This window comes from Hypanus sabinus, unplaced genomic scaffold (assembly GCF_030144855.1).
Source record: "Hypanus sabinus isolate sHypSab1 unplaced genomic scaffold, sHypSab1.hap1 scaffold_668, whole genome shotgun sequence".
Classification (NCBI taxonomy): domain Eukaryota; kingdom Metazoa; phylum Chordata; class Chondrichthyes; order Myliobatiformes; family Dasyatidae; genus Hypanus; species Hypanus sabinus.
This window is the reverse complement of record NW_026781522.1, coordinates 10244-29957: the sequence shown is the minus strand read 5'-3', so window position 1 is coordinate 29957 and position 19714 is coordinate 10244. Positions and strand designations below refer to the sequence as shown.

General features: G+C 42.9%; 1 protein-coding gene across 1 annotated transcript; it reads left to right on the top strand.

Moving 5' to 3' along the window:
- The first annotated feature begins 294 nt into the window (after positions 1–294).
- LOC132389817 (uncharacterized) lies at positions 295–14192 on the top strand. The gene is made up of 5 exons (XM_059962372.1): positions 295–359; positions 2311–2598; positions 3168–3334; positions 13839–14010; positions 14119–14192. The coding sequence occupies exons 1-5, from the start codon at positions 350–352 to the stop codon at positions 14190–14192; spliced, it is 711 nt and encodes a 236-aa protein (XP_059818355.1). The 5' UTR covers positions 295–349.
- Positions 14193–19714: the final 5522 nt, after the last annotated feature.

Genomic DNA, 19714 nt, shown 5'->3' with positions numbered 1-19714 from the left:
TGACCATCTCAGTGGGCACTGTGGTTGGCATTGTCTCGTTGGGCCGAACGCTCTGAATTTGGACTCTATTGCTCTGTGAGTTTGTCAGTAGATGCACCAGGTATCAGCGGAGAGACATAGGCATCGTGTGGAAGGTGTTGTTAATGGGGAATGCTTGGTACCCAAGCCAACTGCTTCTCTGATACAGGGGATGAAGATACTGTCATATTTGCAAAGTAATCGTACTCTCTCTGACACACTGTCTGCTTGTTGTTTAATTCACAACATCACCAGTAGGTGGAGCTTTCCCAAACTGGGACCAGGATGAAAACAAGACGACGACGATCAACAATCGTCAGTCAGAATCAGAATGGACAAAGGTATGATACGTTGGGATTTCTGAATTAAACTTTTGTCGCGTTTGTACACAACAGTTCAGATGAAACTGACACAGGCGCTAACAGGGCAGAGAAATGTTTCATCAAGCAGTGTCATTGATCCCACTGGTAAAGCGGCTTTGTGTAATCGATCAATCCAACAGTTCCAGTGCAGGGACCTGACATCAGTAATGGTCGAATCACTCCGCTCACCAGGCAAAGCTTCAGCTGAGTGAAAGGAGCAGGGGCTCCTGAATCAGGTGGTTTTGAGTGAAGCACAGACGGGAGTGCGACAGCGGTCTTGTAAATGTTCAGGGTCAGGGTCCATTTCACCTCTAGACAGGCCCTAATGTGTAAGTCATCGCCAACTTTCACTTATAAAACTGAACGCCAGATGATAGGAATATTTCCCGGTTTTCTGAGATTGTGTGTTAACACAGCATTTCAGGTTTTGGAAGGAAAGCTACCAACTCCCCCCGGGTTTTTATTGGCTGCTGCACAAAGGAGAAGAGGGGTGTTTCGGAAATCTGTTTTCTGCAGCGGAGCGGAGATCATTGCCGATGTTGGGAATGGCTGAGGATCAGGAGGCAGCTCATTGTAGATACATTTGTGGTCTGCTTCGGGGTTTTAATACCCCAGTGAATGTCTGGGCTGTGCAGAAATGGTGAGCCTGAGTTCTACATATTTCCCTCTTGATATACTCTTCTACCTGAATTTAAATTCCCAGGATCCCTGCTGGGAAAGCCGGCATAACCAATCACCAAATGTCCCTGTCACCTGTAGACATTGTGATTGTGCTTAAATCTGTGATTCCAGCTGTAATAAAAAGATGTGACAGCCTGGAAACCTGTCATCCGGCCCATCTAATTCTTGCTGATCTAAATGTCTGAGCTTGCCCATTTTCCTGCAGCCTTCCCCAAATTTCCCTTGTAAACTTCTTCTATCCTTTTTCCTGCCCACACGCTGCCAACTTTGTAATTTTATTAGTTTGCGGCCTCCTCTGTCTGCGCGTAATTTATACCCATCAGACACCACGTGAAAAATGCCCCTTTGGTCCCTTTTAAATTTCTTTTAAAAGACTCAAGTCTCAGACTCCACTACCCTGGGAAAAAGAACATGACCCTCTCCACTATCTATGTCCTGGATTATTTTATGTTCACATACATGTGTAAGGTCACCCTTCAAGCTCCTGAGCTCCAAGGAAAACTGTCCCAGCCGAACCATATAACATAAAAAACAACATCCTACTCCAGTACCGTGGTGGTCATTCTCCACTACACTCTTTCCAGCTTAATCCCCTCCATCCTATAGATTATCAACTACAACTGCACACAAAGCTCTCTAAGCGAGACTTTGCCAATGGCTTGCATGGTCGTTACATGAGGATCATCAGGTGGGGGATAAGGAGGGAACCGGGGGAGCGGTCAGGATAGTTCTCTAGGTAATGATCAGCCTGTGACCCAGGGGACCGGATGATGTGCCTCTCAAGGGAATGGTCAGTCTGTGACCAAGGGGACTGGACATTGTGTGACAAAGAGATTAGAGAATGTGTGATCCAACAGAGTGAACCATGTGAAATCCCGTTGCTGGTCTGTGTGTGACACAAACTACTGGACACTAAGTGACCAGGAGAATTTAGCTTGTGGATGATAAATACAGTGATATTTCCCGGTATCACCGGACACCGTCGCATTAAGATCCGGTGGTCATCCTTCTTGTCAACTGCTGTGAATTCAGTTATCAGTATTACTATGTCTATCCTGTTATTTTACTGGGAGTGAATGTGTCCAGTCACCGACTTTTGGGATGGTCACCTGGCAGGATGTACGGTTCACATTACCCAGCACAGTTCCGCTCCAAATCCGGTCAGCCAGAGTCTCAGCTCTATTGCAATCTGAATCAGCTTTGCTCATAAATCATACTGGTGTAACCTGCAATTCATCACTTATTTCAGTTGGGAAATTGAAACGAGCAGCGATAGGACTGAAGAGGATTTTATCAGGCGGATCATCGAGGGAAGATGATCGGGACACGGGAAGCAAGGTACCAAATCAGGGTCAGATTAAGAGCAACGTCCCAATGGAAAGTGGTCCCGCCGCAGAGGAGCAGGAGCAAATTCAGCCCGGAGACAGTGACGTCAGCGACACCGATCAGGACCCTGGAACCAGCACAAGTGAGGCGACCGCCTGTCAGCTCGGAAGCTCATTGAACATGGAATTGTCAAGTCCCCAACAAGGAGCAGGTGAGTGAAATATGAGGGTGAGGTGTTCACAGAATATGGCAGGGCGGAGGGTAAAGGTGAGGCCTTGTTGGAGGGTTGTCAGACGAGAGGGGGAATGTGTAGGTGTGGTACATGTGGTGTAGTGGGCAGCCGGTACCCACTGCAGTAAATCTACTACCTGCTGTGAGGATTTCTAGGATGTGTATTAGAGGAAATGCAGCTGACCAGATGAGAAGGGTATTTCCGGGTTGTGAATCCGGGGAAATGTATTCGCCAGGATGGAAGGAGTATCGCTGGGAAGTGAATATTACCGACAGGCCCAAAATTGATTGCCCATCCAGAACTGAAATAGGTCAGTGGCTGGGATGGGGGATGCACTGGTTTGCATTAAATGTGGTCCTGCTATTAACCTAATGCCCAGGATATTGCGGGTTCGGTTTTAAGGCCAGTGTTGGAGACGGGGAATTAAACCGCTTTTGTGTCTCTGAGCAGGTTCAAGTCATGTTTTTTGTTTTTGTTCAGTTGGGTGAGAGCGGTGGAGACGAGTGATATCTGAGTTCAAGTCTACATTTTCCTTTTTATGTTCACAGAGCCAGAGTTTACAATCTCCGACCTCCTGGCAGAGGGGGAGGAATACCGACTGTACCAACTGACAAAGTTCTACAGAGACAGACTCCAACAAGCGATTGAAGAAAAGGTTGAGAGACTCGGTATAATGTTGACAGAGGAGGGACATCTCAGTAGAGAAGAAAATGAGGTGAGTGTATTCAATGTATTGTCATCGAACTGCTGGTGTCAGAGGGAATAGTAATCAGTATTAATCTCCTGCATGTTCTACGAGTTCCACATGGGAATGGAGACTTTGATCTCTGACTTGTCTCTCACAGATCTGGTTTCAGCTGTTAATGTGGGGAGCTCTGGGAACTATAGGTTCAGCATCACCTTTTCTTCTCTGCTGCATTTATCAGTGTGAAATAAGAGCAGTGGCTGCATATCTGGACTTTGAACAGGCATTCAGTCTGAAACTGATTTGAAATTGTATTTAATGTTTTGTCACCGAACTGCTGGTATCAGAGGGAATAGTAATCAGTATTAATCTCCTGCACGTTCTGGCAGTTCTACATGGGAAGGGAGACTTTGATCTCTGATTGTCTCCAGCAGATCTGGTTTCAACTGTTAATGTGGGGAGCTCTGGGAACTACAGGTTCAGCATCACCTTTTCATCTCTGCTGCATTTATCAGTGTGAAATAAGAGCAGTGGCTGCATATCTGGACTTTGAACAGGCATTCAGTCTGAAAGTGATTTGAAATCTTGGTTGAGCCGCCGAGCAGACTCACTTCATTTCATTGATACAGGATGAATATGAAACAGTCAGATTGTAAATTGGGCCAACCGGCTTCACTGTGGCACTTGACGGAGGGAAACCTGATAACCACATCCGGTCTTCACAACCGAAAAAAGAAATTGATATCTTGTTTAATATCTAACTAATGGAGACCAGGATACACCATTTCAGGTCACTCTCCCTGGAGCACACAAACAGTGATTGTCTTGTCCTAGATCTGACCTATTCAGCCATGAGTGGTATTAGAAAATCAAGTGCGTTATACCCGTGAGTGAATCTGTTCTCGTTGGGATTCATTGGCGCTCTATGTTATTAATCAGATAGGCATCAATGTCTCAGAATAATGAACATCATTCCTCTTATTTCTCAGAGCAATGACCTAAGCCCATCCATATTCAGTTGCATCATCAATTACCTTAATTCCATTATCGCTGTATGTTGCTTGAAGATTATTCGATGTGTAATTCATAATTCTTCAGTTAATGAGGGAGCCCAAGCCCGCATTCAGGAAGTGATAACCATTTTACAGCATGAGTGCCAGGCAGTAACCATCTTCATCATGAGACAGCCGCACTGACATTCCTTAATATTACATAGAGATATAGAACCACAGAAAACCTTCAGCCGAGTACAGGCCCTTCGGCTCACAGATTTGTGCCGAGCATGTCCCAAACTTAGTGATTACTAGGCTTACGTATAGCCCTCTATTTTACTGAGCTCCACGTACATATCGAAAAGTATCTTCAAAGACCATATCATAATCACGTCCACCAGCGTTGCCGGCAGCCCATTCCACGCACTCAACACACTCTGAGTAAAAAAACTTACCCGTGAAATATCCTCTGTACCTACACCCCAGTACCTTATACCTGTGTCCTCTTGTAGCAAATATTTCAGACCTGGGAAAAAGTCTCTGACTATTCACACAATCAATGCCTCTCATTATCTTGTACACCTCTATCAGGTCACCTCTCATCCTCCGTTGCTCCAAGGAGAAAAGGCCGAGTTCAGTCAACTTCTTCTCGTAAGGCAAGCTCCCCAATCTAGGCAACATCCTTGTAAATCTCCTCTGCACCCTTTCTATAGCTTCCACACCCTTCCTGTAGCGAGGCGACCAGACCTGAGCACAGTACTTCAAGTGGGGTCTGACCAGGGTCCTATATAGCTGCAACATTACCTCTCAGCTCCTAAATTCAATTCCACGATTGATGAAGGCCAATGTACCGTTTGCCTTCTTAACCACAGAGTCAACCTGCGCAGCTGCTTTGAGTGTCCTATGGAGTCGAACCCCAATATCTCTCCGATCCTCCACACTGTCAAGAGACTTACCTTTAATATTATATTCTGCCATCATATTTAACCTACCAAAAGGAACCACTTCACACCTATCTGGGTTGAACTCCGTCTGCCAGTTCTCAGCACAGTTTTGCATCCTATCGATGTCCCGCTCTGACAGCCCTCCACACTATCCACAAAACCCCCAACCGTTGTGTCATCAGCAAACTTACAAAACAATCCCTCCACTTCCTCATCCAGTTCATTAATAAAAATCACGAAGAGTAACGGTGTCAGAACAGATCACCGAGGCACTCCACTGGTGACCGAACTCAACGGAGAATATGATCCGTCTGCAATTTCACTTTGCCTTCTGTGGGCAAGCCAGTTCTGGATCCACAAAGCAATGTGCCATTGGATCCCATGCCTCCTTAATTTCTCAATAAGCCTTGCATGGGGTACCTTAACAAATGCTTGATGAAATTCATAAACACTACATCCACTGCTCTTCCTTCATCAATGTGTTTAGTCACATCCTTCAAAAAACTCAATCAGGCTCGTAAGGCATGGCCCGCCCTTGACAAAGCCATGCTGACTACTCCTAATCACATTATACCTCTCCAAATGTTCCTAAATCCTGCCTCTAAGGATCTACTCCAACAAGTTACCAACCACTGAGGTAAGACTCATTGGTCTATAATATCCTGGGCTAATTCTATTCACTTTCTTGAATAAAGGAATGTCATCTCATCGGGCTTAGGCGGAAGAGGGCAAGGCAAGGTAGGTTTAGGCTTCAGTTTTTCCTGTTGTTTGAGGAAGGGGAAGAATGAGTGTGAGGGCAGATTGTTGTTCTCGGTGTCGGGTGTGGGAGGCCCTGTAGTCTCCGAGCCTCCCAGACGTCCAGATCTGCGCCGGGTGCGCCGAGCTGCAGGTCCTAATGGACCGTGTTAGGGAACTGGAGATGCAGCTCAATGACCTTGGTCTGGACAGGGAGAGTGAGGTGTTGATAGAGAGGAGTTACAGGCAGTTGGTCACACCGGGGCCACGGGAGGCAGACTGGTGGGTCATGGTTAGGAGGAGGAAGGGGAAGAGTCAGGTACTAGAGAGTAACGCAGTGGCTCTACCCCTTGACAATAAATACTCCTGTTTGAGTACTGTTTGTGGGGGGCGGGAACAGCCTACCTGGGGGAATCGACAATGGCCGTGCCCCCGGCACTAAGTCCAGCCCTGTGGCTCAGAAGGGTAGGAAAAGGAAGAAGAAGGCAGTAGTAATAGGGGACTCGATAGTTAAGGGGTCAGATAGGCGATTCTGTGGATGGAGTCAGGAGACCTGGATGGATGTTTCTGATCCCTTCCAAGATATCATGAAGTGGGAGAGCGAGGAGCCAGAGGTCGTGGTACGTATAGGTACCAATGACATAGGTAGCAAAAGGGAAGAGGTCCTGAAAGGAGAATATAAGGAAGGCAGTTGAGAAGAAGGACCGCAAGGGTAGTAATCTCGGGATTACTGCCTGTGCCATGCGACAGTGAGAGTAGAAATGGAATGAGGTGTAGGATAAATGCGTGTTTGAGGGATTGAAACAGGGGCAGGAATTCAAGATTCTGGATCATTGGGACCTCTTTTGGGGCAGGTGTGATCCTACAAAAAGGACGGGTTACACTTGAATCCTAAGAGGACCAATATGCTGGCGGGAGATTTGCTAAGGATACTGGGGAGGCTTTAAACTAGAATGGTTGGGGGCTGGGAATCATTTTGAAGAGACTAGGGGAGAGAACGCTAGTTCACAAACAGAGAAAGCTAGTAGACAGTGTGTTAGAGAGGCTAGGCAGGTGATAGAGAAGGGGAGCTCTCAGACAGAAGTTGTAGAGGAGAAGGAAGAAAAAGATAATAAAGTTGATTGCATTGTTAGGGATAAACAGAGAGGAAGAGGTGGAGAGTTTCTGAAATGCATCTATTTTAATGCAAGGTGCATTGTAAGAAAGGTGGATGAGCTTAGAGCATGGACTGATACATGGAAATATGTTGTAGCTATTAGTGAAACATGGTTTCAGGAGGGGTGTGATTGGCAACTAAATATTCCTGGACTTCTTTGTTTCAGGTGTAATAGAGTCGGAGAGACAAGAGGAGGAAGTGTTGCATTGCTTCTCTGAGAAAATATTAAAGCGGTGCTTTGGCAGGATAGATTAGAGGGCTCGTCTAGGGAGCCACTTTGGGTGGAAGTGAGGAATGGGTCGGTGTAGTAACACTTTTAGGGATGTATTATAGACCACCTAATGGGGAGCGAGAATTGGAGGAGCAACCTTGTAAGGATATATGTAGTGAGCACAAGGTTGTAATTGTGGGAGATTTTAATTTTCCACACATAGACTGAGAAGCCCACCCTGTAAAAGTGCTGGGTGGATTGAAGTTTGTAAAATGTGTGCAGGATAGTTTTTTAAAGCAATACATAGAGGTACCGACTAAAGAACGGGCAGTGTTGGCTCTCATTTTAGGGACTGAGATATGTCAGTTGACGGACGTATGTGTTGGGGAGCCCAGTGATCACAATACCATTAGTTTCAGTATAATTATGAAGAAGGATTGGACTGGACCCAAGGTTGAGATTTTTGATTGGAGAAAGGCTAACTTTGAGGAGATGCGGAAGGACTTAGAAGGTGTGGATTGGGACAATTTGTTTTTTGGGAAGGATGTAATAGAGAAATGGAGGTCATTTAAAGTTGAAATTTTGACGCTATTGAATCGTTATGTTCCTATTAGGTTGAAAGGAAAGGTTAAAAGTTTGAGTGCGTCATGGTTTTAAGGAATATTGGAAACTTGGTTCGCATAAAGAGGGAGATCTACAATAAATATAGGCAGCATGGAGTAAGTGAGGTGCTTGAGGAATATAAAGAATGTAAAAAGAATCTTAAGAAAGAAATTAGAAAAGCGAAAATAAGATACGAAGTTGCTTTGGCAAGGAAGGTGAAAATATATCCGAAGGGTTTCTACAGTTATATTAATAGCAAAAGGATATTGAGGGATAAATTTAGTCGCTTAGAGAATCAGAGTGGACAGCTATGTCTGGAGCTGAAAGAGATGGGGGAGATTTTGAACATTTTTTTTTCTTCAGTGTTCACTAAGGAGAAGGATATTGAATTGTGTAAGGTAAGGGAAACAAGTAGGGACGTTATGGAAACTATGACAATTAAAGAGGAGGAAGTACGGGCGTTTTTAAAGAATGTACAAGTGGATAAATCTCGAAGTCCTGACAGGATATTCCCCAGGACCTTTAGGGAAGTTAGTGTAGAAATAGCAGGGGGTCTGACAGAAATATTTCAAATGTCATTAGGAACGGGAATGGTGCCGGAGGATTGGTGTATTGCTCATGTTGTTCCATTGTTTAAGAAGTGTTCTAAGAGTAAACCTAGCAATTATATGCCTGTCAGTTTGAAGACAGTGGCGGGTAAATTAGTGTAAAGTATTCTTAGAGATGGTACATAGAATTATCTGGATAGACAGGCTTTGATTAGGAATTGTCAGCATGGATTTGCGCGTGGAAGGTCATGTTTGACAAATCTTATTGAATTTTTTGCAGAAGTTACGAGGGAAGTTGAGGTTAAAGCAGCGGATGTTGTCTATATGGACTTCAGTAAGGCCTTTGACAAGGTTCCGCACGGAAGATTAGATAGGGAGGTTCAATCGTTGGGTATTAATATTGAAGTAGTAAAATGTATTCAACAGTGGCTAGATGGGAGGTGCCAGTGAGTAGTGGTGGTAACTGTTTGTCAGATTGGAGGCTGTTGACTAATGGTGTGTCTCATGGATCTGTATTGGGTCCAATCTTGTTCGTCATATACTTTAACGATCGGGAAGATGGGGTGGTAAATTGGATTAGTAAGTATGCAGATGATACTAAGGTAGGTGGCGTTGTGGATAATGAAGTAGGTTTTCAAAGCTTGCAGAGAGATTTAGGCCAGTTAGAAGAGTGGGCTGAACGATGGCAGAAGGAGTTTAATGCTGATAAGTGTGACGTGTTACATGTTGGTAGGAATAATTCAAATAGGACATACATTGTAAATGGTAGTGCATTTGTAAATGGTAGGACATTGTAAATGGTAGGGATTTGAATGCAAGAACAGTGTGATCTAGGAATAAGGGTGCATAGTTCCCTGAAGTTGGAATCTCATGTGGATAGGGTTGTGAAGAAAATTTTGGTATGTTGGCCTTTATAAATCAGAGCATTGAGTATAGGAGTTGGGATGTAATGTTAAAATTGTAGAAGGCATTGGTAAGGCTGAATTTGAAGTATTGTGTACAGTTCTGGTCACCGAATTATAGGAAAGATGTCAACAAATCGAGAGAGTACAAAGAAGATTTACTGAAATGTTACCTGGGTTTCAGCACCTAAGTTACAGGGAAACGTTGAATAAGTTAGTTAATAAGAGAGTGGCAGCTGTGTGGAATGAGCTTCCAGTAGAAGTGGTAGAGGCAGTTTCGGTATTGTCAGTTAAAGTAAAATTGGATAGGGTTATGGACAGGTAAGGAATCGAGGGTTATGGGCTGAGTGCGGGCCAGTGGGACTTGGTGAGAGTAAACGATCAGCTGGGACTAGAAGGGCCGAGATGGCCTGTTTCCGTGCTGTAATTGTTATATGGATATATCCGCAACCCTCTAATTCTCCGGAAACTCTCCCGCCTTCATTGATGATGCAAAAATCATAGTCAGATGCTCAGCAATCTCCTCCCTCGCTTCCCACAGTAGTCTGTAGTACATCCCATCCGGTCCAGGCGACTTATCCAAATTGATGCTTTCCAAAACCTCCAGCACATCCCCTTTCTTAATATCTACATGCTCAAGCTTTTCAGTCTGCTGCAAGTCATCACTAAAATCACCAAGATCCTTTTCCATAGTGAAAACTGAAGTAAGGTATTCATCAAGTACCTCTGCTATTTCCTCCGGTTCCATTCATACTTTCCCACTGTCCCACTTGATAGGTCTTATTCTTCATGTCTTACCCTCTTGCTCTTCATATACTTATAGAATGCCTTTGGGATTTCCTTAATCCTGCCCACCAAGGCCTTCCCGTGGCGCATTCTGGCTCTACCAATTTCCTGCATAAGTTCCTTCCTATTAGCCTTATAATCTTCTAGATCTCTAAAATTACCTAACTCTCTGAACCTTTTATAAGCTTTCTTTTCATCTTGACCAGATTTACTACAGCCTTTGTACACCACGGTTCTTGTACCCTACCATAACTTCCCTGTCTCATTGAAACGTACCTACGCAGAAATATCCACACAAATCCATACAAATATCCCCTGAATATTTGCCACATTTCTTCCGGACATTTCCCTGAGAACACCTGTTTCCAATTTAAGCCTCCAATTTCCTGCCTGATAGCCTCATAATTCCTCTTATTCCAATTGAACGCTTTTCTGTCTTGTCTGTTCTTATCTCTCTCCAATGCTATTGCAAAGGAGATAGAATTATGATCACTATCTCCAAAATGCTGTCCCACTGAGAGATCTGACCCCTGACCAGGTTCATTTTCCAATACCAGATCAAGTACAGCCTCTCCTCTTGTAGGTGCATCTACATATTGAATCAAGAAGCCTTCCTGAACACACATAACAAACTTCACCCCATGTAAACCCCTTGCTCTAGGGAGATGCGAATTGATATATTGGAAATTAAAATCTCCTATCACGGCAACTCTGTTATTATTACATTTCTCCAGGATCTGTTTCCCTATCTGCTCCTCGATATCCTTGTTTCTATTGGGCGGCCTATAAAAAGCACCCAGTAAAGTTATTGACACCTTCCTGTTCCTAACCTCCACCCACAGAGACTCACTCAGACACAGACAATCCCTCCATGACGTCCACTTTTTTTGCAGCCGTGACGCTGTCTCCGATCAACAGTGTCATGTCCCCACCTCTTTTGCTTCCCTGCCTGTCCTTTCTGAAACATCTAAAACCCGGCACTTGAAGTAACCATTCCTGTCCTTGAAACATCCAAGTCCCTGTAACGTCATATCTCCAAGTACTAATCCACGCTTTAACCTCATCCACTTTGTTCACAACATTCCTTGACTTAAAATGTTCTGTTGTCTTTACACATCATAAGACCATAAGGCATCGGAGCACAAATGGGTCATTAGGACCATCGATTCTGCTCCGCCATTACATCATGGGTGATTTACTCTCCCTCTCAACCCCATTGCCCTGACTTCTCCCAGTGATCTTTGCTGACCTGACTAATCAAGAAGGTACCACCCTCTGTTTTAAATATACCCAATGACCTGGTCTCCGCAGCTGTCAGTACCAATGAATGCTAACATTTTGTTTTTGCCTTTCCTAACATCGACTCAAACTGCAAGAAACACCGCACTAGGTCTCCTGAGACAGTTTACAACTCTCAAAAATAGTCTACGTCGTCATTATTTCTGCGAAAGTGTATGGCCATGTACTTCCCTATACTAAATTCCAATTGCCACTGATTTGTCCATTTTTTCCCATCTGTGCATGTCCTCCCTGCTTCCCTCCCGATATCTTCGTAACGTGCGCAGTCTGGGCCGTAAAGCATCAAAACATCAGCATAATGGAAAAAAAGAAACTATCCCAAAACCAGCCACTGTAGAACACCTCTAGTCACCAAATCCACCAAGAAAACGCCCTATTTGTTCCCATTTTGTGCTTCCTGACAGTCAGACAAATTCTGTCTGGAGGATAACATGGACCCTCTATCCATACACTTGTCTTTCTTGTCCTACTGTCTTGTTAAATGGTGTTATGTGCGGCACTTAGTCAAAGGACCTCGGGGAGTCCAAGTAAACAGCTTGCTCGGACTCTCCGTTGTCGACCTGGTAAGTTGTTCTCTCAAAAACTTCCAACAGGTCTGTCAGGCAAGATCCCTTCCATGGATTTTGGCCTTTTTTTTATCATGTCCGTCCAAATACCCCGAAAACTTATCCTCAATAATCGACTGTTGACATCTTCCCAAATACTGATCAGACTAACTGGCCTATAATTTTAAATGGTCGGTCCTCCGAAACCATTCCAAAATCTAATGATTCTGGAGGGATCATTATTAATGTCTCCACAATCTCTTCAGCCTCTTTCAGAAGCAATCGAGTGCAGTTGGTCTGGACTCATCTATCTTCAGAACTTTCTGCTTCCCGAGCACCTTCTCCTTAATAATTGCAAATACACTCACTTCTGCCACCTGACATTCTCAAATATCTGGCACGTTCTAGTGTTTGTTACAGTGAAGACTGACGCAATATACTTACTAATACTTTCTGGCATTTCCTTCTCCCCTGACAGAACCTCTCCACTGTCGTTTTCCAGAGGCCCAATATGCACTTCCCTCTCTTTCACTCTTCATATATCAGACGGACCTTTTGCTAAACTATTTTACATTATTCGCTAGTATACCTTCATATTTCATATCTTCTCTACTTACGGCTTTTTAATTGCCTTCTGTTGATTTGTAAAAACATCCCAGTCCTCGAGCTTTCTTATATATTTTGTAATATTCTGTGCCCTCTCTTTTGCTTTTGTGCTGCTTTGACTACCTCGTCAGCCACGGTTGAAAATGCTCCCGTTAGAATAATTCTTCATCTTTGTGATCCTTTGTCCTGCACCTTCTGAATTGCTCCGAGAAACTTCAGCCATTCCCGCTCTGCCATTGTCCCTGTTAGTGTCATTTTCGAAGCTATTTTTGCCCAGCTCCTCTCATGCTTCTGCAATTCCTTTATTCCACTGAAATACTGATACATCTAACTTTACCTTCTCCCTCTCAAACTGCAGTGCGAGTTCCTTTATTTCATGATCACTGCCTCTTAAGGGTTTAGTTACCTTAAGCTCCCTAATCAAATCTTGTGCGATACACAACACAAAATACAGATCCGCCTTTCCTATAGTGGGCTCAATCATAAGCTTCCTTCAAAAGCCATTTCACAGGCATTCTACAATTTCTCTGACACAGGATTCAGCACGGAACTGATTTTCCAAGCTACCAAAGACAACTTTATCATTCATATTTTTACAGGCGTCTGCTCTCCCCCATTGTAATTTGTAGCTCACATCCCGGCGACTATTAACAGGCCTGTATATAAAGTCCATCAGGGTAATTTTACCTATGCAGTCTCTTAACATCTACATCGTCCAGTCCGATATCACCTTTTTCTCAGGATTTTCATTTTTAATGACAACATAGTAAACCCTACCCCTTCAGCTACCTGCCTATCCATTCGATTCAATATTTATCCTTGGATGTGAGCACCCAACTATGAACTGCTTTCAGCCATGATTCAGTGATTCCCAACATGCATTATTTTTTGCTCTCTCGCTCTCCCCTCTCTTCTGTTCTTCTTATCACATCTTGTTGAGGTACTGCTGCACATTGACAAATCGAGTAAATTAATCACATTGCATCGACTGCAGGGCGTCAGTGAATCCTTAATCTTACACAATATTGATTTAGAATTTCCTTCAGTTCCTGTTTCTCTATTAATGACTGAACACGGTAAGGATGAGACAGCAGGTCAGTGCCTGCATCCGTTCTGAAGCTAGTGGGGCCATGAACATATATTTTCCTCAACATTCTTCATGTCTGTCCATCTGCTCCATAACAAGTTCATTGTTTTCCTTTTGTAGAAAGTCACTGAACTGGCAGAGAAGGGAAACCGGGCAGAGAGTTCCAGACTCCTCCTCAGTTTGGTGATGGGCAAAGGCTCCCAGGCCCGGAGGGCGATGTGGAAATGCTTTGTGACTTTGAGGACTGAGTTACCGAAGTTGGACAGAATACTGAGGCAAATACAGGAGAAAGGTATGTTTAAAAAATACACTGAACACAAAGGTACGTTGAAATAAATTTTAGTTATTTAATTATTTTTGCTCTGTTTCCATGGATGTTTTTTTTTATATATTTAAACAGGTCCTGATCCACAGGAATACATGAACAATGCCCAAGAGTTATTTGAGTTACCTACTCAACTGATAGGTGAGTGATGAATGCACAGTTCAAATCACGCCTCAAATGTTAGTCTGGGACTTCGCAAAATCTGGGATTCAGATTTCACCATTAATCATTCGCTGATACGAGGAAATCTGCAGCTGCTGGAATTTGAAGGAGCACACACACAATGCTGGTGGAACGTGGCAGGCCAGGCAGCATCTATAGGGAGATGTACAATTCGCTATTTACCTCCACAGAGATCATCTGGCATTTCCTTTTCACCTGTTTCTGCATCTACATCATCATTTTTCAGCGGTCCGATATCTTCTTTTTTATTCTTTATACATCTGGTAAAGAAAAAATACTTTGGTACTTTTTCTTATATTATTGACCACTTGCTTGCATTTCCTGCACATTCATGTATATCTAGGAGCATTTATAACATAGTTGCCTCCAACACGACCCACACAGTAAATTACAGGCACCTACAAGACTGTGTAGAAAACTACTCACAATTGCTGTAAATTTACCCCATCTCACCTTAACCAAAGGCCCTCTGGTATTAGACACTGGACTTATGCAAAAATAAACAAACTAAATAAGGGCTGTTGACCCAAACTCTTATCTCTCAAACTTGTACACCTCAGTCAGATCTCTATTCTACCACCAGAGTAAACAAACAAAGTTTATCAGACCTCTACTTGTAGCACATGTCACCGAATCCAGGCAACATTTTGATGAACCTGATCTGCAGCCTCTCCAATCCTTCCAAGAGCTGGACAATCAGAAGTGAACACAATACTCCAGATGCACCCAAAACCATAAGGTCCAGGAGCGGAATTAAGCCAATCGGCTACGTGAATTTGCTCTGCAAATCCTCTCAACACCATTATTCTGCCTTCTCCCAGTAAACGTTAATGCTGTTCCTAATTAGGAACCTATCGACCTGCATTTTAAATATACCAAATTACTTGTCTTCCTCAGCTGTCTATAATAATAATTTCACAGATTCAGCACCTGCTAGTGAAAGAAGATTCTCCCAATGTGGATCATCCCCAGCCAGGACAGTTCACACAGTTCTCAAGCATGTTAAATTCCTGTATAAGCATTCCTTGTGGGACCTTGTCAAACACCCGACTGATATCCAAGTAAAAAATCTCCATGTGTAACATCATCCGTCACCTTTGTCACCTCCTGGAAGAACTCCACTATGTTAGCAAGAAGCAAACCCCGCCCAAAGCCTCGCTGCTCAACATCAAACCACCTCAAACATTCTGTCATACACCCGTGGGACAGAAGATATAAAAGGCTGAAGGTCCGTACCACCAGCCTCAAGGATAGTTTTAATTCTGCATTTATAAGGCTATTGATTATCAGCAACTATGTTATTATTGGCTATTAATAATAATAAGACAACTTTATTTATAAAATTGCAACATCCTGCATCTCGTAACTAATAACCACTCACTTAGATAATCACAATATACTTACAGAAGAGCAGAACGAATACATTTAGTGTATGAATGAATTTAAGGAGCAACTAATAATAGATTATGTATCTATCGAGCACTGTGGAGAGTAGAAATCTTTCAATGTTATATTGTCTATCAAAAGCCATTTGATTCTGTCTCTCACATGCTTAAGAGTTTCCAATATTATAAAAGATGCATCCAATACTTGTTAAACTTCTACAACATCTAATGAATTACAATAAACGCCCTAATAACATCCACAACGGAACAACCACTGTTACCAAAATAAATGCAGACTTTTTCCAGAGTGACACATTAAGCCCACTATGGTTTTGTCTGGCGTCAAATCCACACTTGAATTTCCTGAATCAGACAAAAATCTGCATCGAATCCGGGGAAAAAAGCAACGAATTATACCTTACACAGCTATACAGGGATGATTGGAATTAGTTACTCTTGCATCAGTGGAGCTAAAACAATTATTTCCAATAATGGAACCAATTTCCAAAGAAGCCATATATAGCATATATTGCTAGGCGTGACTATGTGATTGTATAAAATAATAAATTAAATAAGTTGTGCAGAGATAGAAATAAAAAAGAGATTATTTAGTCAGTATCGATAGGTTCTATGTCCATTCAGAAACTGGATGGTAGAGAATAAGAAGTTGTTTCTCAATCGTTGAGTGTGCTTGAGTGTCCGATCGTGTGCAGTAGTCCCCATGAACCAGACGGTGATGCAGCCGTTGCTTTGCAAGTTACACCTGTAAAAATATTCGAGTGATGATGGAAACTCCTGATGAAATATAGCCACTGTTGTGCCTTCTCTGTAGCTGCATCGATATATTTGGTCCAGGTCAGGTACTCGGAGATATTTACAGGCAAGATTTTGAAATTGCCCACACTCGTCACTTCAGATCCACCTGTGAGGATTGGTATGTCGTGTTTCCTCATCCTACCCTTTCTGAAACCTACAATTAGCTCTAACGATATATTTTCATCAACGCAAGGAGCATTCAGCACTCCGTACAAGCATGTACAATTCTGATAAGGGGTACACATCACTGAACGTAAATGAAAGCATAACCCATAAAAATGAAGAAGCAATCATAACAGAAGAACGTTAAACTTGGAAGAGTGGAAGATCCTGACTCCCCACGGAAGACATCCCCACGATCTGAGCGATGTTGACAAGGAGGCGTTGAGCGCCTGGCTCAGAGTTGGAGACCTCTTCCCAGAAACGGAAGAGATCATTGTAGCAATACAAGTCCAGGTGGTTAACACATCCAGTTATCAATAATAAAGAATAAAGGCCAGCAGGTTCAAGGTGATAAATGCTGAAAATTACAAGAGCTGCCAGAAACAATTGAACAGATTACAGGATCCTGCAGTAGTTTTACTCAATCTGAGCACTGACAATCAAGTGCTAGACAACTTTCACCAAGATCTTGCATAAACTACAACTGACGAAAAACACCATCCCTCACTATAAATACAAGTCTGCTCCACTTTTAGAGTTAGTGTCCGACAAATCCACCGTGACCGATCCATTATTACAGATAGGACAATTCATAATAACTGTCCGGCTATAATTTTACAGGATAATCTAGCAAAAACAACTTCTTAAATAGATAAAGCCATTTCAAATTCACATAACTTACAGAAATCAATTAATGAAAATCTTTAGAAATATGCTGAATTAAAAGAGGAAATTGAAAGACTGTGGAACACAGTATACATTGTCCCGATAACAATATCGACAGCTGGTATCATCCAAACAGCGCCACACAATAGTATTAAAGAATTAGCTCCACGCAGCAATGTTCATGTAAATGTTACGAAAGCCACAGTAGTATACACCACGAGAGTAATCTGAAATTATCTATTAATTGAGAAATGAATGTGCTTGGATGTGCCCGTACCTCAGGATTTGCCATTTTGAGTTAAGAAATAATAAAAAATAATTCTAGGATATTTATAAAGAACCTTTCATCGGGGGAACGTCGTTCAAATTGCGTTACAATTGGATAAAGTGAAAACTAGAAAATAAAAGACAAAATAATATCAATTACAAGCAAGGTTCAAATTTTAAAAAAGAAGTTTAAACTGGTGCTTAAAAGTGACTAACTGAGTCTACATCCCTTACACAGTACTTGCAGAAATCTTGGTCTCCCTAGTTATATATATATATATGCCTCCGAATTTTATACAGTACTGTTGTTTTAAGTTTTGAATTCTACAGTTTAGGAGAATAGTTCAAAAACAAGCAAAAAAAAAAAATCTGACCTGCCAACGATCCTTTGGCCTTGTACCTTATTGTCTGCCTGCACTGCATTTTGTTGGCAACTGAAACACTGTTTCACTGAACTATTCTGTTCTGTTTTTCCTTGTAGAACCTTATTGCACCGACATGATGATATTATTTATTTGGATCGCATGCATAAACGTTTTCATTGTATCTTGGTACATGTGACTATAAAAAAAAAACAATGTGCCAAGTTGTTGTTGTCAATAACACAGAGCTGCTTGGTTGTTTAAGATTGTTACACCCAGGGGTGGTAGCGGGGATACGCTCCCACGACCTATTAAATGCTCCCAGTGGCGCGCGACTCAAATAGCCTCTGACAATCAGGTCCAGCTCCTGGCCTTCACTTGTGACTTAGCTACTAAGCTTGGTAGAGGCATTTTTTCCGATAGTAGAAAGGACAAATACGCGTTACTGACACCTGATAGCCAGTCATTTCGGGCAATTGGGGCTCGTCGGCCGTGATTGGCAGCTCATCCAGATGAAGGAAAACAGTGACCTCACGCTCCACCCCTCAAGGGGGAAACTTATGAGTAAACCCAGTGGGGAAAAATCTGGTGCTGGAGCCCTTAGGACAGTCTTAGTTTGCATTCAACGCGGTCAGGCAACTGCTGTGACACTTCTGGTGCCAAGCCGTATCAGTCTCTGCAGTTCCTCTGTGTTCATTAACTGCTAATGATGTTTTAAATATAGTCAAATGTTATTGTAACGGAAGTACAGTCAGGATTACGATCAGATATCAGGGGAACTTTCAATTGAAGATTAATTAATATCAGAATATGAGGTTTGGACATTTTCTGGGACATCCATCGCTGTCAATTCCACTGTCTCTGAACAGAACTTTACTTTCTGTCCTAATATCCATGGAAGCATTGAATTAATTCATGTAATCTCAAACACTGAATGTTGAAATGCAGTTATAATGTTCTCTGTCAGTTGAGCCATTTTACTTTTTGACAATGTTCTCTGTTCCCATGGAAGCTGTTCAACAGAAACACAAGGAGGCTCTGCGGGCACAAACTGAAACACTGAGAGTGAACACGATCCTGATGAGGGAGAAGGTGAAGGTTTTCCAGCTGGTTGATCGATTCGTTGAGCTCACGGTGATTACTACTGTTCGAGATCGGAGACTGGTGGAACATGAGCTGCTGGCAAGAGGCAGAGACCACGAGGAGTGGAGAGAGAAACATCTCTGCGGAGAGATGGAAAAAATCCAGACTGATCAGTTGTTCCAAAACCGCTTTTCCTGGAGTAAATCCAAACCTGGGGATTCAGCAGCAGTGACCGGAGTCGCGGGGATCGGGAAAACCACAATGGTACAAAAGATTGTTTATGACTGGGCCATGGGGAAAATATACCAACAGTTCCAGTTTGTATTCAGTTTCAAATTCCGGGATTTAAACTCCATTAACTGCAGAATAAACCTGAGGGAACTGATTCTAGGTCAGTATCCTTACTTTGGGAATATCCTGGCAGAGGTCTGGAAGAACCCAGAGGGTTTGCTGTTTATATTCGATGGTTTGGATGAATTCAATGATAAAATTGAACTTGCTGACAGTCGGGGAGACACGGTACCTCGCTCCACATGCACAGATTCTGAATTCAAGTGCAAGGTGTCTGACATTGTGTACAGTTTAATCCAGGGCAAGCTGCTCCCGGGGTGTTCAGTGCTGGTGACCACCCGCCCCACTGCGTTACATTTATTGAAAAAGGCGAAGATCAGTATCTGGGCTAAAATCCTGGGATTTGTTGGTGAGGAACGGAAGGAATATTTCATGAGACATTTTGAAGATCAGACA